Here is a 16,499-nt window from a genome sequence, read left to right as displayed (position 1 = left end):
TGACCCTTTTATCATCAATGTGATTGTTAACATGGACTTATCAACAGGGAATTAGGGTGAACAGGGTCAACAGCTGCTGACAGAACCAAAATTGAAACAAGTAGACTAGGGTAGGTAATCGTGAAATGATTATGTGTACACAGTCACACACTCTTCATCGCCAACTTTGCTATCCAAAAGTGTTAATTCAGGTAAAGACTCTCCTTCAAAATAACCAAACTATGTGCATGCTGACTTGACAACATCTCATCTTAGGTTTTTGATTGCAGATGCATCTGTAAATTTTGATGTTTTCCCCAGTACTTTTGTTCTGTTTATAGGACAAACTTTCATGTTCTGCTTTCAAAATCTCCGCGAATACCTAGTGTCCAAGCAGTCAATACAGACTGTATGTGTGTGACGTTCAATGTCAAAGTTGAATACTAAATTTGGGTCAAGACTTCAATTAATTTATGCCTCACTGGTATCAGTCATTGCAATCTGATGGTGACATATGAACTTGGCAGCCTAAGTAAGGGCTAACTCAAAGACATAGACATTAGCTAATACCGTATGATACAAAGTGGTGAAAGGGTTAAGGTAGTATGCACCTCGAAAGTGAAAGACTTAAACTTTTGCTCTAACTTTCCTCAAGGAATCTTTCAATCATTCTCTTTCAAAATCAAGAATAAAAATAGGGGGTCACCGTGTAAATTTTGGTACTAGAGAAACAAATTACCCAAGATTTACCGATATTAGAAATTCAAAATGGCTGCCATCCCTGTGTAAACTCTATGGGGAAAAATAAAAGTTTTCGAATTTCGTAAGACTAAGCCGGTGAAAAGTTTTCTTTCACCAAGAGCTTTAAAATGAACCCCCACATGTGGTATATCAGAAGAGAACTGTAAAAGTTTGAGAGTCCGAATGTCTGTCCCCGAGGTGCGTTCTACCTTAATGGCAATATATAGACAGTGTTCTGCCAAGCTTTTGCATCAGTGGGGTGTGAGGGCCCATGGAAGCTCAAAAAGTGGGTCAATGTTGAAAAAAGGGGGTCATTCTCAAGACAATTATACACTTTATTAGGTGCCATATTACCTGTGTTGTTGTTTCGAAGTTCGAACTCGCAGATTCCATGAGTGCTGCGGTTTTATGGTCCTATCTACAGTCTACATGGCGAGTAAGTGTACTCGTTCGGAAATTCATGTTGTCTCGGGTCATCATATTTCGTTTATTATTATGCTTTATGCATACTTTGCAAGACATTTGTTCTTTTTGGCATCGTAGTGGAGCCAGCTGAAATCACGTAACCATGCATTTTTCATGAAGACGTCGAACGTGCCTTAATGAAGGCTGAGTTTCCGATGCATGGCTGCTCAATGTTTTGAGACTGCTCTGTTTCTGACTGATGCGTTTCCGATGTGGATGGCTGCGGCGTGCACGGGTTTTCAGTTTCCGAGGATGTAGACGGCTGAGACACAATGTCATGTTCGATCGAATTGTCTTCACTCCTCCGATTGTTGGATTTGCCTTTTTAGGGGTGGAATTGGTCCAAAGAAACTAAGAATTGTTCTGCCTTGGTGTTTTGATTTATTCACGGAAGCCATTTTCCTTTCCAGAGAGTACTGTGAGGCATTGAATTTAACAGAGACGCTGACTGGCTGACTCGAATCTAGCCAATGAAAACCTAGTTCATGATTATGCAAATGAAAAATCACTGAAGGTTGCTATGGAAGCAACACGTCTCATGTTCTCACGAGCAGCATGCACGCATGAGCAGCGAGGAATGTCTACTTCCACGTTTGGCCTTTCGCGCACGTAAATAAGTTTAGTGGGACTGATAGCGCGCTGCGCCTTGCGGACCCGATGACTGATTTTTTTGGGGTCTTCAATTTTTTTTTGCGGCAATGGCCCAAGGCCGCGGCCTCGGCAGAACACTGTATAGAAGATACACTATAGTACACTGGTTGAAATCCCACCCTGAGAATCATTATGTTCTTTCAGATTTGCTTTGGTGCCAATTCAACTGTTAATGATTTTTCACTATTTTTTGATTTGTTTGTCAATTGCAAGCTCTCTTCCTACTCCCCATAGCGTATAAAAACAATGTTTAGCTTGACAACACAGTGTCTAGTTGTATAAAATGCACTGTTGTTGTTTATATTTGAATTCTAGCTCTGACCAGAATTTACTTGTCATCAACAACAGTGCAGTCTACACATGTACAGGCTGAGTTGACAAGCTCAATGCTGTGTAATTCCACATACTTTGAGGAGTAGAACAGGAAATTGTAGATGACATTGAAAACAAAACTAGTGAAAAAAATCATCAGAATTTATGGCTACTAGCCCTTTAAAGTGTATGCTATACCTTGTCAACACAAGTTATTGTGTACATGCACATGATGTCATTTGTTTACATATGAATGTCAGCTCAGACCAAAATTCAGTTGTCAACAGTAGTATATGCTTGTTGTGTTGATAAGTTAACCACTAGGTATACCACTGGTACAGTATTTGCCCCAAGTTCAAGAGACTGTCTCTTTTTAACCCTTTCACCCCCAGTTCCCTGTATACAGGTCCAATTTACCATAGAAAACAATGGATTTGGGACAAACTATGGTGGTGAAAGGGTTAAGACAGCAAAAATGCTGGAAAACAAAATCAAAAGTTACAAAAAGAATGGAGCAGATGAAAACATGATTTTGGCTCAATACGGCTTTTTACAGACTTAGCAAATGGGAAAGTGATTCTATCTGACAGGAAAAGGAGTATTATTAAAGTTACGATATAACTAAAATGGATGAAAGCTACATGTTTGTGTTGTTGTGGAGGTTAGCGTCTCTTTTTCTGAGAGAAGTAACAAGGTCATTTTGTCATTTTCTTACATTTACAGGTCTTGTGCGGCAGGTGTGGCTTTGGTTACCATGGCAGCAGCCATCAGTGATGTTCAGAAATGGAGTGGAGGACACACAGACAGTATTCTCTGTCTAGATTGCAGTGACTCTGGTGTTGTCGTCTCAGGCAGTGAAAATGGTGAATGTACTTTGTGGACTGCTGATGGAAAGGTTCTAAAGACAATTTCCAAGAGTGAGGACAGTGTAACTGCGGTGTGTTTCAGCCAGAGAAAACCCACAAAGTTCTTCATATCATCTGGGAATAAGATTTCAGAACATGACTGTCAAAATCTGTCAGAACCTGTTTGGACCTGTGAGTTCAATTCTGAGGAAGTCAACCAGCTGGCCTTGAACTCCAATGAAGAATTGCTTGCTGCCTGTGATGACACTGGTCAAGTTAAAGTGATAAACCTCAGGGAGAGAAAACTCCACCGGACCCTCAGAAAGCATTCAAATATTTGCACTAGTGTGAAGTTTCGTAAGAAGAAGCAATGGGAGTTAGTGTCAGGCAGCATGGACGAATGCGTGGTTCAGTGGGAGTGCGGTCGTGGCCGAGTGATGACAATTTTAGACATGAAGGACTTTGTTAAAGAATCAATGCCAGGAAATGCATATCTTGTGAATCCACCACTTGTACATTCTGTTGATATTTCAGGAAATGACAGACTACTTGCCTGCGGCTTAGAAAATGCAACCGTAGAACTATTTGAATTTCAGGGCAAAAAGGGAATCACAGAAATCGGCTGCCTGAAAGGTCACACACAGGGTGTGTCCCAAGTTCACTTCCCAAGATTCAAGTCAACAGATTGTTTGGTATCAGCAGGGAATGATGGGAAGATAATATTATGGGATGTATCAGGTAACTCTGCCGCCTCTCCCTGCAAAGCAGAAGACAGGGAAGCTGGCAGTAGTGCAGGAGCCATGGTTGAGAAATTTGGTAAACTGTCAGTCATAGATCATGGTGATAAAATTAACTGGATAACATCTATGAACACTGGAAATAAAGAATTTGTACTCGTAGCCGATCAAACAGAATTTATCTCACAATACAGGATATGCTAAGAGAGTGGATTAAGTGCCCAGTACCTGGATTCTTGGGTTGTTTCACAACTTTAATCCCATTCATTTACCTTTTCCTGTACATAAGTGTACATTCACTACCATAGACTAGAGAGTTGTGAAAGGGGTAGAGTAAACCATATCATATTACATACACCGAACACACTGACTGCTAAGTGCTGTTGCGAACAGTCCAGCCATGTATCAGCCATGTCAAGTTGATGTCTTGTTTCATGGAAACAAGCACGGCAAAGCCCATGCTAGGAGCACAACATGACATTGAAAACTGACACACCACATTGAAGAATTAGGTAATACGGCTAGTTTTCAATCGGATTCGAACCCACAACAACATACGGCATCAGTCCCCTAGCTGAGAGGCCACAGAGAGAACCGCTCGGCTAAATCTCCACTCCCAAAAAAGAGTGGTTCAATAGCCGGCTAAGTTGTTACATTTTTCTGACTGAGACCGCTCAACACGTTGTAGAGTTCGTGAAGTACTCACGCACGCATGCTCACTATCATACATCGCACATACACACTTTATCGAAGCGAAGAAATGAATTTCATCACTTTAACTGGGCGAACGATAACCTAGGGGACAATTCTGTCCACCAGCAGTGTTACCAACCCAGGATAGAAAATACGGCTAGTTTTCAATCGGATTCGAACCCACAACAACATACGGCATCAGTCGTAACAATCATGAATTTAATGGATATCAAAGTGTATTAAAATCTGACTTTTAACAGACAATGTGACACACACTAAAACAAGTTCAAGCAGCTCTTGATGAAATGTTCCAATTATATGATCTTCACAAGAGAATGTGCTTTATATTATTTTCACATGAGTTACACTGTTCCAGTTCAGTGGAATTACCCTTTTACAAAGTAGTCTGATCCAAAGCAGTGGTCTTTACTGTCATTCTGAGTTCAACTGCCAAAGATCATCTTTTCATCATCATTTGAACAAAGCAGCCTCTCACATTGATGAAAGCGGAGAGCCATTCAGTGCCATACTTTACATATTTCTTGGTACAAGCCAACATTGCATTAGAGTCCCAGCCTTAAACGCTGTTGATTGTGTTTTTCATTCCTGCTTGACTAGTTGTTTTACAACTGAAACTCACTTTAGCTACCAGGCAGGGAAAATTCCAATCAACACTGATGAGATCCAAGTTATATGAGCTCTAACTTGATCATGAAAGTTATTTTTTTTTTGCAACAAAGATGTTTGTTACTCTTAAGCAAGGTGAGTTAAATAAAAAGAAAGTTTTACTTGCAAGACCTGAAGCATTCATTATTCCATAAATTTGAAATAAAGCGATCATAGTAAACTTGTAATGTGTACTTTGATGATCCAATTATTTGGAACAATCACCAAAATTTACCCAAAGATCTAATGTGGAGGAAATTTGAATTTTGGTGCTGAACCCAAGCATTGATGTAGATATCACAGTACTAGAGATTTCCCATAATACATCATGATCTGTACCAACGTAGATTCCCCTGTGAAGTCTACCATGTCTCCCATGTGTAGACAAATTCAAGTACACCTTTTTTCTCAATTACCATTTTAAAAGGATTAAGAAAATTGTGCTTGATTGAGAAAGGAGATAGCATTTTTGCAAATTTTCCACTGATTGTATCTTCAGCCATACAGAATAAAGTAATGGAAGGTAGGGAGACTACATGTAGTTGCACCTGTTTTATGAACAAAAGGATATTGATTTTTTCCAAATACAAAAAGACAAAAGAAATTTACATGCTAATTTTTTTCAGAGAATGACACCTTCACTTTCATGGTTATTAACGGTTTCTTTGAAATTTATACTATATTTCAACGTACTTTTGATAAACATAATTAATCAATAATCTTGAGACTTTACATTATTGTTTTTATACACGCAGAACTGAAAAAATTATAAGGAAACTGATGTCGTTCGTACAAATCAAACAGGATTTTGGGTAATTTATTTTACTGTGCATATGTCATGCCAGCCATTCTGGAACAACTCTGAAAGAAAGACACAAGTAACCTGTATTGGTGCTCTGTAGACTGATATTTGAATACATCAGGTGGTCCTCCAGCCAAGGGTGGTATTCTTATCATACTATTCCACAGATAAGGAAAACTAATATATATATATATATATATATATATATATATATATATATATATATATATATATATATATATATATATATATATATATATATATATATATATATATATATATATATATATTTTTTTTTTTTTTTTTTACCAAAAATCATTTTTATTCATCTCTCAATTAACACATCTTTCCCAAGACAATTCAATTGGAAAAGTCCGCAAGGGAAAAAAAAACCCAACAACAACAGCAATGTTCAAAAAAATACAACGCGGCAACGGTACTATTCACAAAACTAATCCATTATAAATACTTTATCATTTCTTCTATGTATTTACTCTTCTTTGTGATTTTTAGATACATTAGTTCTTCCTTCAGAAAACGTTCAATACATTTTTCATTCAATATCTTTGTCTTGTATACTACAAAGGTAGCAATATTTATAACTATGTTCATCTCTTTAAACGTATCAATATCTATCATATAACCATACACCACGTGTTTCCACAGTATTTTAAGGTTCGTTTTCCACACCATATTAATAATCTCATTGACTTTTTGCCAGAAACGGATTGTAGTAGTGCACTCAAACAGGAAATGCTCACAATCGTCCTTCTTATGGCATGTCTTACACTCAAAGTGGTCTTCTATTTTCCATTTCCATAAGTTATACCTATGCGGTAACTTATCATGTAACATAAAATAATTAAACTGGGCAATTTTCTTTATATACATCACCTTCAGCTTAAAACACCATATCTTTTCCCACATATACGTCTCTCCACAAGATCTTTCCCAGATTCTACAAGCATATGATTTTTCTGATTTTGCCTTGGCAAAGTTAAAATAGTAATCTTTACAAGAGCAGTGTAATATATTTCTATATTTGCCATCATCACATCTCATCAACATGTCTATTCCTTGTCTTTTTACATGTATCTTTCTTTGTACTTTTTCCATCTCCTCAACCCACGTCTTTGGAATAGCCGTTCTCAACACTTTTAGTTGTGAAAACCACTTTCTTTTACATTTCAAAATCTCAAATAAACTTACAGGCGATATAAAGTTCCATTACTAAAAACATCTGCTACATAAATTATCCAGAATCTATAAATTCTTTGAAAAACAGAGCCTTGTTTTCGAATTTAATGAACTTATTTCCCCATATGATCTGCTCCCCGATGCTATTTGGTGTTAACTTCATATGAACCGTTCTTTTGGTTTCTTACCTCCAACCAGTTACTCAAAATCTCTTTATAAAAAGTAGGTAAACTCTTCGTTATTGTATTAAGCCCAGCTTTGTCTAAATCATATGAAAAAACAAGAGAACTACCTCCATATTTACTCAGATAAGACTCAAGAATGGTTTTCCAAATTTCATCCCGACTATTAATGATTCTTGATACCCATCTACACGTGAGGGCTTTAACCATAGATTCCACATCAACCATCATCAATCCCCCCTTTTCTATTTTGTTTATCACAATGGCTCTATTAACTTTTCCCCTTTTCCCCTTCCATAAAAACTCATAGAAAAGCTTACTAATTTTCCGTGACACATCTTTCGGCATGACTATCATCGACGCACAGTATAAAATTTTAGACAATGCCAAACATTTAAGTATGGCAATTTTCCCAAATACAGAGAGGTGTCTTTTTTTCCATGAATCAAGCATTGATGTAATATTTTCTACCTTTTTTTCCCAATTCAGTTTTTTCAGCTCGTCTTCGTCATATCCAAAGTAGATGCCTAAGGCTTTGATCGGCTTGTTTGGCCATGAAATCATCCCTATATATATATATATATATATATATATATATATATATATATATATATATATATATATATATATATATATATATATATAGTGTGTGTATGTGTGTGTATACTCTGAAAAAATGCTTGCATGCAAGTCAAATAGCGCCCTCTATGGCCATGTAAAGATCTGGCAGGTGTTCACAAATCACCGCCGGCACCACCCCAAATCGGGGGAAAAGGGAGGAAAGTAGAACTGTTATTTTGTTTTGACCATTGAATCAAACCTTTGTTACGTAAGAATTCAATATATTTTCTTGCGATAGATGAAGCCCTGAGGTGCAGTATTTGATTGACATTGACATGATCGACAATGTGATATGGTTGTAAAAACAATAGTCAGACTCAGTGGACCGTGAGGATTGCAGCTTTCGGTTATTTAAACCTGATGTTTCGAATAATTAATACAAATTAAAGTTATTTTTACTGTATTCAACAAAGTCCGTATCATGGATTTGTGTGGGAAATAATTAAGCAGAATAAAGAAGTGAATGAATGAATGAATGAGTAAATAAATGAAAATGAAAATCAGTGATCCCAGTGTGAATGAATATCGGACACTGAATAGTAGTCGTGATTGATATTTAATGAATCACGATTAATAGATTAATTGATCAAAGTAGATTCCTAGGTAAATGACATTTATCTAGGTCAGAGAAAAAACAGAAGGTCATTATATTTTTTGCAATTTTCATTTTGTCGATTGCTTGTTAAGTGTCAATCACAAGTGAAAGGGTTGTTCATTTCATGAATTGTTTAACGCATTGTGAGTTCAATTTTCCCAGGGTGCAATTATTATCAACAACCATCTTTCGCCTGTTTCGCTTTTGGATCGTGTGGCTATATACCCTGATCAATACGTTTACATTGATGTACAGTCGTACAATTCCTTTGAGCAAACCCAGACTGATAGTCATTAATCGTAGGTGATCGAACAAACCAGAAACAATGTATTCAAGAAGCTTTGTACCAGATGTATCCATAAATAAAATCTCTTAAAGTATAATCGTCTACACAGTAGATAAAATATCCGTTTTTGATATGAAAATAATAATTACAATAATTCACCTGACCTTTCTCGAATGGCATATGCATCGTGTGGAAATTTTTATGATACTCAGGCTATACCTAGATAAATTAAAAATAACATTCACTGAAGTGAAAAGATAACTCAATGTCCCTCAAAGCGCTCATTTAAACATAGTTTTACTTTCAAATGTTGATTTTTTTTTAAATTTTTAATTCACAAATTTGTCACTGAAAAAATAAAAGTATAAAATCAAACTTATACTGTTTTCAATTAGCTGTGTTAGCATTACTGAACCCGTGTGCTAAATCTGTTTTACATGCAAAATAGCTCTGAAGTATATCACCGTACCCCAAAATAGCCAACGATGACGTTTACGGTGTCCTTATATGACACTTTGCCTCAATGACCTTTAAAGAACTCTGATAGTCTCCATGGTAACGCGACCGCATCATTACCCCTCCCTTGGGATATATTGATAAATGCAAAGGATTGTTGCGGTTTTGTGAGGTCTTGATAACAGAGTTCCAGTAATAGCTGTATTTGAATTGAAGGGTGGTAATTAAAAGCGCAGTCCCATCGCTGTATTTCTTGCTGTGAAATGGGAAAAGATGTAAATTACATGTAAATAGGTCATGTTTTCTGCAATCTTCACGTAGGCGAAACCCTACGATAGTCCTCCGTTTGGAGACCCATTCCTTACAGAAAAAGTGCAGACTGACCATATTATATGCTCATCAACAGCCAGTAGAGATTGTTAAAATTGAAATTACAGCCCCGTTAAATAGCCAGTCAATTCTTCCCAGTGTTCTTGAAGGTGTCTCGTGTAACTGTAACCCAACAATCGCGTAGCACGTAGCCAGGAATAGACGGACGTCGAGGTTTTGTCACTACTAAGAATAGCATGCCTGTCAAGCAATATACCTGTTTGAATGACTCCATTTCAATACCAGCCAGCTATTAAATTTTATCGGGAGACTGTGAAAGCAAAAGACTTCAAATGGACATTTCAAATACAGATGTTTAGAGCTGATAAAGGAACACCATGCAGCTTTGTCCACATTGCTAGGAGCTGGCTATTTTGATTCTTCCATGTTATAAAAGAGATAAAAGAGACTTGGTTTTAAAGAGAGAGAGAGAGAGAGAGAGAGAGAGAGAGAGAGAGAGAGAGAGAGAGAGAGAGAGAGAGAGAGAGAGAGAGAGAGAGAGAGAGAGAGAGAGAGATTTGTGGTCCAATAAAAATCGTTTACAAGGAAGCGATTTCATAAGTAAATACAAATTCTTCCAAGAAATTAATTGGGTTTTCGACTCTTATCACTGAGCAGCATCGATGACATAGCATAAAAAACATACATTAACCGGGGTAGAGACTAGCGGTGTTTACACTACACATGGTCCCATAATGCTGACAATGGTTGCACATCGGAGTATGCTTTATATTCATTTGATAGCATCATTTTACATTTCTCGATGAAGCGTTTATGAAAGTAAACGAAAATATATCATAGTATGTTCATGATTGACTCACAATGCACAACTATATATCCACGGAGCGCTCAGTTGGCTGCGCATATGAAAATATACTTCCCGAGCCTGAGACACGTCACGATCATTATAAATGTTAAAAATACTTATTATTTTTCCTATTTGTAGGATGTTAATTACACTCCAATGCTCCAAGGCCTGTGTCATTTCTGTAAATGACGTAGTCGGTGTCAACAGATTCATGGGCGCCGTTCATGGTTTGCGATCTTTGATCACTTTAATAACCTTTAGACCCAAAATCATGTCCTAACTTCACGTGTGTATCACGTTTTTGTTTGTTCCCCAAGGTTTTCACACCTTGAACACGCATCCTGCTGCTCACCCATCGACGTAAAGTTCCGCATTGTTTCATGACTATGAGTCACCATTTCAGCGGCCTTCCATGGAAGTACCAGTGGGTCACTTGATTTCGACATACCGTCTCAAGTTAGCATTTATATTTCAACATGTCACTATGCATGTGCCGCAGCACAAGTTGGCCCGCAAAATTCGATCAATGCAGCCAACTAGAAGCAAAACAAAGCCTTTCTGAGTCGGCTCAAGTTTTGTACTGATATTATACCTTAGCAAGTAACCTCAATTTGAAAAGCAAAAGAGAAAAACTTCGACAGTGCACACAATGTGGGAAATCGATGGAAGTTTAGGAGGTGAAGAGAGTAGATTTTTATACTTTCTATATATGTATATATAAAAGATCAAACATTTTCGTTTTTGTGTAGTACACGGTACGTAACTCCCTGTACGGTCCAATCCTTATAACATTATGTCAAAGGGCCATATTTTGACAGCATAGTGCGTACGGTGCGCCTAGAAACATGACTGAAAAACAAACAATAGTTGAACAAAACATCTACTAAGGCGTCTTCTAATACATTCTGACCAATTTGTCATGGATACCTGATTTTTAAGCTGAGCCTTCGGTGTCCCAGCCTTCAGGATCTTAGCACGCTCACGTTGGTCTTACGAAATATAATATCCAAGACGAGTAAAAACATATTTTTTAATTCGTTACACTCAATGGGTGGTCTTATTCGTCAAGGTGTTTATGCTTTTCCCGATTTGCCAATCAAAGCCGTACAGAATACGGCTAGTTTTCAATCGGGTTCGAACCCACAACATACGGCATCAGTCGCCTAGCGGAGGCAACAACGGAAGATCGATAAAGGTGAACTTCAAAGGCATTTAGATCTAAATAATATCATTATATGTAAAATCACCCTGTGCGTGTCAACAATGAAATGTGAACAATATTAAATGCACGTTTTACGCAGATATGACTGGGTAGTTGAACAATTTGTATTACACAATATTTAAAACAGGAAATAAATAGTAAGCTTGTACAGATCAACAGATATATGATTAAACATAGTTGCAGACTGTATTCATATAAAGGCTTTGTATACATATTTACCCTGCTCAGCAAAGTAATGGTTGAATAGAATAAGGCCGTCTATGTAACAGCACCCAAAAACATTGAACAATTCTGTCTACAAATAAGAGAAGGGATGACCCATTAGATCGTTGGACGAGAGAGGTCCTAATATTGACAAGTAATTTTTTCGCTATAAACTTCACAGAACTTTCACAGCATACCTATTATTTCTTCCTCAAATGTATATGCTTTTGTCGGTTGACCTTTGTGTGAATATGTTTTTCAAAATCAGCATCTCTGTAATTATAGCAATTTTTGGTCGACAGATGTTCTCTAGTTTATTACCACTCCCCTTAGATCTAACGGTCCACCCCTAAGAGGTCGATGATGTAATGTGATAGTTCCCCCCTCACAAAGGTTTATTGCAATTGTTATTTTCGGAGTTATTGTACCTAACAGTGGCTCTTTTGATCAACGCGTTGGAAACGTGTTAACATAGTTCGCTCGGCCAAACAGGTCTGTCTGGCTAATGATTGACCAATAATATGACGTCTTTGGCGCATAGTTTCCCCCTCGTTACACGGTTGCTAATCATCTCGACGGGATGTGAGCCAACGGAACCGAGTCAGGGAATTTCTACGAACAATATCTCTGTTGTATTTTCCGACAAAGAGTCCACAGTGTCTATTTATGCCACGGTAATTTAAATCACTTGAGTGCACGGTTCGCGAGCCGCATCGTAAAAATAAAACGACCATGTTTGATTTGTTCAGGTAAAGATAAGGTATAAACGCAACAGTTTTGAAAGTAACTCGAATTGATGATAGAATTGACAGAAAAAGATGCAGTTCTATGAGAGCGTTGATTGCCTCATAGATCATAGACTGTCAAATAATAATACGCCATCCACAAATATCTACATATTGTGCCGACTTCACACTGACCTCTCAGTGTTGGCCGTTGTGATTTTAAGACTGGTCCTAGCCATTTCGCAGCCCATAACATGAGCGCATGGACATCGATTTTTTTGCGCAGAAATGGTGATTGCCCTGGGATACAAGCAGTTATTTTTAATTAGCGAACGTGCCACACATTCCAGGCAACTCACTACTTCCGCCATGAAACTCCTCGGGCAAGTTTTTATATCGCTCGAAATTAACTTACATTTCGGTTTAAAGGGTCACTAGTTGTAATTTTTTTATGATTTTCCCCACTATTTTTGTTTGTTTTTATGTCACTTGTAGGTTCTTGTGCTACTCTCCAAAGCATGTGAACACCTGCTATTAGCTTTGCAACACCCGTCCACACTTCATGCACATGTAAAATGCACAGTAAACGTTATTGTTCACATTTTAATGCTAGTCCGGAGAGAAATCACTTGACAACAATTACAAATGCAGTTTACACATAGACTGACTTAGTCGACATGCTGAATACTGTGTATCTCAACATGCTTTGGGCAGTAGAACAAGAGTAATTCCCATTAAAACAAAACTGTTGAAAAAATCATCGAAAGTTACAGCTACTGGCTCTTATTCGTACAGTTAGACCGTCATTCACAGTTCATGATCGGCGAGGCAGTCGAAGCGAATGCCAGCACTCCAAAGCTCACATACGACACTCACATTTTGCACCGATTACGACGATACAAACAAAATATGCACCGTGACGCGGGATTGTCAGCAGTTTTGTTAATACTCGCCGATTTTATTTCAGAATTCTCCGCTAATTTTCGATCATAACAGAGTTGTCCCTTCTGAGAGTCCAAGCATGACCCTAAGTCACTTTTGCTAATAAACTGTTGTACATTTCTCAGTAAATTTGTTCTACGAAGTGGAACCCGAAATTTGCGGGATATTTTCTGGAAATTTTGAAGCCTAGCTCTTTCACTGCGCTGAAGAAAATTCGTGGCAGACATGATACGTAGCGTATGTAGTCATATTTTATTGATATTTCCGTAGCAGTTTCGGTAACATACAGTGACCCTATATAGATGTACGTGCAATAACATCGACTGAGGAAAATCATCAAAACCCTGCAGGACCTGCGCAAGCGCGATGGGACCGCTATCGAGGTCGTAGCAGGGTCAGGGTCCCTCCTTGTGGAGGGACCGTGAGTAGGGTCAGGGTTATATACACCAAACAGTGCTGTTCACAAGTTGACATAAAAATGCGTGGGCGGGCATGTATGCATATATCAGATATACGTATAGCTCAATATGTATGTATGTATGTATGTATGTATGTATGTATGTATGTATGTATGTATGTATGTATGTATGTATGTATGTATGTATGTATGTATGTATGTATGTATGTATGTATGTATGTATGTATGTATGTATGTATGTATGTATGTATGTATGTATGTATGTATGTATGTATGTATGTATGTATGTATGTATGTATGTATGTATGTATGTATGTATGTATGTATGTATGTATGTATGTATGTATGTATGTATGTTCCGGATGTATGTATGTATGTATGTATGTATGTATGTATGTATGTATGTATGTATGTATGTATGTATGTATGTATGTATGTATGTATGTATGTATGTATGTATGTATGTATGTATGTATGTATGTATGTATGTATGTATGTATGTATGTATGTATGTATGTATGTATGTATGTATGTATGTATGTATGTATGTATGTTTGTGTACGTATGTATGTATGTATCTATATGTATGTATGTATGTATGTATGTATGTATGTATGTATGTATGTATGTATGTATGTATGTATGTATGTGTATGTATGTATGTATGTATGTATTTGTCTATATGTATCTATATTTGCTTACTGGGTGTAACAAGGGGCCATGCATAACACAATTAAGCTACGGCATGCGTTCGTTGCGTGTATTCATTGGTCACAGTTCACCACTCAACAATCATAAATTACATGTAAGTTTGGAACGCATGGAGATTTGGACAGAGCGGGGACGTTTTGCACACTGAATCCTTGATCCTTGTCTCGCACATTGCTTACTAGCTGAGGGTTATCTTTTCAAATGACTTTGAATTTATCATATGGTGCTAGATATTTCCTGGCAACTTGGCCTTCCAAGCGAAAGAGCAGCCTATACTGTCACGCTCGCTATTTTGAGACCAAAGGATTGAGGTACCACAGAATCGTACTTCTTTCAGTAACTAAAGCGAACACAACAAGACGTCAGTTGTAATCAAAACTTCCAGTCTTTATTACTCGGTCTCTCTATTGTATTATTGATCTCCACAGATTCTCTCTCTTTTACACTTTCTCAATTTACAATCATAACATAAGTCACTTAAAGTTTGTTTTCTTTAGACCTGGCCTAGCCATTCGAGGTACATAGACGTTCATGAGCGTTCATCAGAAAGCTGCTGCACTCTGCGTTTGATAACAGTACTTTGATAACAAAAAAGCAAATCTTATTCTCCCCTCATATAAGTAATGAACAAAGTATTAATCTTAATAATATACAATGCATTTCGCAAATTGCAATGGTATTGTTAACAAACCATTTGTAGCCATGTCGTCATTAATAATGATGGCTGCACTTGCAAGTTGACAAAACCTTGCAACGTGATTGTGGAAGTAACACCGGCAGTATTTCATGAATAGAAAAAAATAATCAGATAAAACATCAATATATACTGCTGAAGGAGGAGTAATCCTAAAAGAACGCATACTTCAATTTTCTAGGGAAGTGGCTAATTTCTAAATCATATATTTCATACCTCCATCACTTGCGATATTTAGAAGGAGAAGCGCTTCATGAACAATATATCAACCATGAAATGACATCCTTACGAAATTTCCGCTTGCTCTGGATAAAAATTCAGGCAAATCTCTTCTGCTGGTAGAAGTACTGGCTATGCCTAATGGAAAGTTATGCCTCCCCCCCCCCCCAAAAAAAAAATCTGTCGACTATTTTTCTTACAATACTGAAACAGGTACAGGACATCATTGCTTCCGAATCACAAATGCCCGCGAAAGCTTTTGTCACATGTAAGTGGTTTTTATAGTCTTGGAGTTTTATGAAATTTCATAGTGGATACTTTTGATGGAAACAATATTATTTCTTTCAATCGAATGTCTTATTCTTATTTTGATTATGAATGTTGGATGTCATAATATTGGTCGGGAAATTCACCCACTCCAAGCATGACTCCTATTGTCCCCTCAAGAAAGTCCGCAAAAATGTTGAGATTTTGTTGTTTCTTTCCTCCTCTGGTCTATCACGGCAAACTTGCGCTGACCTTTATCACTCACTGAACTGGGTATTTGCAGAATGTCTGTAAGAAGAGGCTTGGCGTCTGTATCATACAAGGTTATCTCCAACGGGGCGTGTACATGCAATCGGAAAGACATGATGGATAAAATACTGTTGCAATCTTGATATCACAGCTCTTTCGTTTTGAAGCTGTTTGGAAAGCGACAAAATATTAATCCTTATAACTTTAGCATTTTCATCAAGCTGAACACCCAGAGGTCTGGGCAACCTTTCGTGTCACATTGCAGTTTGCCCCGGAGTTGGCCCATTCTGTTCACCCGTGACGGAAATGATATCATCGCTTTAAAAGACCTTTCTGCGTTTGTGAAGAAGACGATAAATCGATGAGGGGATAGATAGTTTCTTTGTCTTTCGCGATCGTAAATCCTAGAGGGGACCAGAGTCATTTGCAGTTATGGAGCGTGT

General features: G+C 37.5%; 1 protein-coding gene across 1 annotated transcript; it reads left to right on the top strand.

Moving 5' to 3' along the window:
• The first annotated feature begins 2,835 nt into the window (after positions 1 to 2,835).
• On the top strand, positions 2,836 to 4,056 carry LOC139118439 (WD repeat-containing protein 53-like). The gene has a single exon (XM_070681734.1). It carries the CDS (start codon positions 2,903 to 2,905, stop codon positions 3,932 to 3,934), a length of 1,032 nt encoding a protein of 343 aa, XP_070537835.1. The 5' UTR covers positions 2,836 to 2,902; the 3' UTR covers positions 3,935 to 4,056.
• The last annotated feature ends 12,443 nt before the right edge of the window (positions 4,057 to 16,499 follow it).

The sequence above is a fragment of the Ptychodera flava genome, chromosome 19 (genome assembly GCF_041260155.1).
Source record: "Ptychodera flava strain L36383 chromosome 19, AS_Pfla_20210202, whole genome shotgun sequence".
Taxonomy (NCBI): domain Eukaryota; kingdom Metazoa; phylum Hemichordata; class Enteropneusta; family Ptychoderidae; genus Ptychodera; species Ptychodera flava.
The sequence above is the reverse complement of the archived record's forward strand: the minus strand, read 5'-3'. Positions and strand labels throughout refer to the sequence as shown.

Excerpts from the sequence above, each read along its gene's own strand:
- LOC139118439 (XM_070681734.1), top strand. The coding sequence starts at position 2,903 with ATGGCAGCAGCCATCAGTGATGTTCAGAAATGGAGTGGAGGACACACA.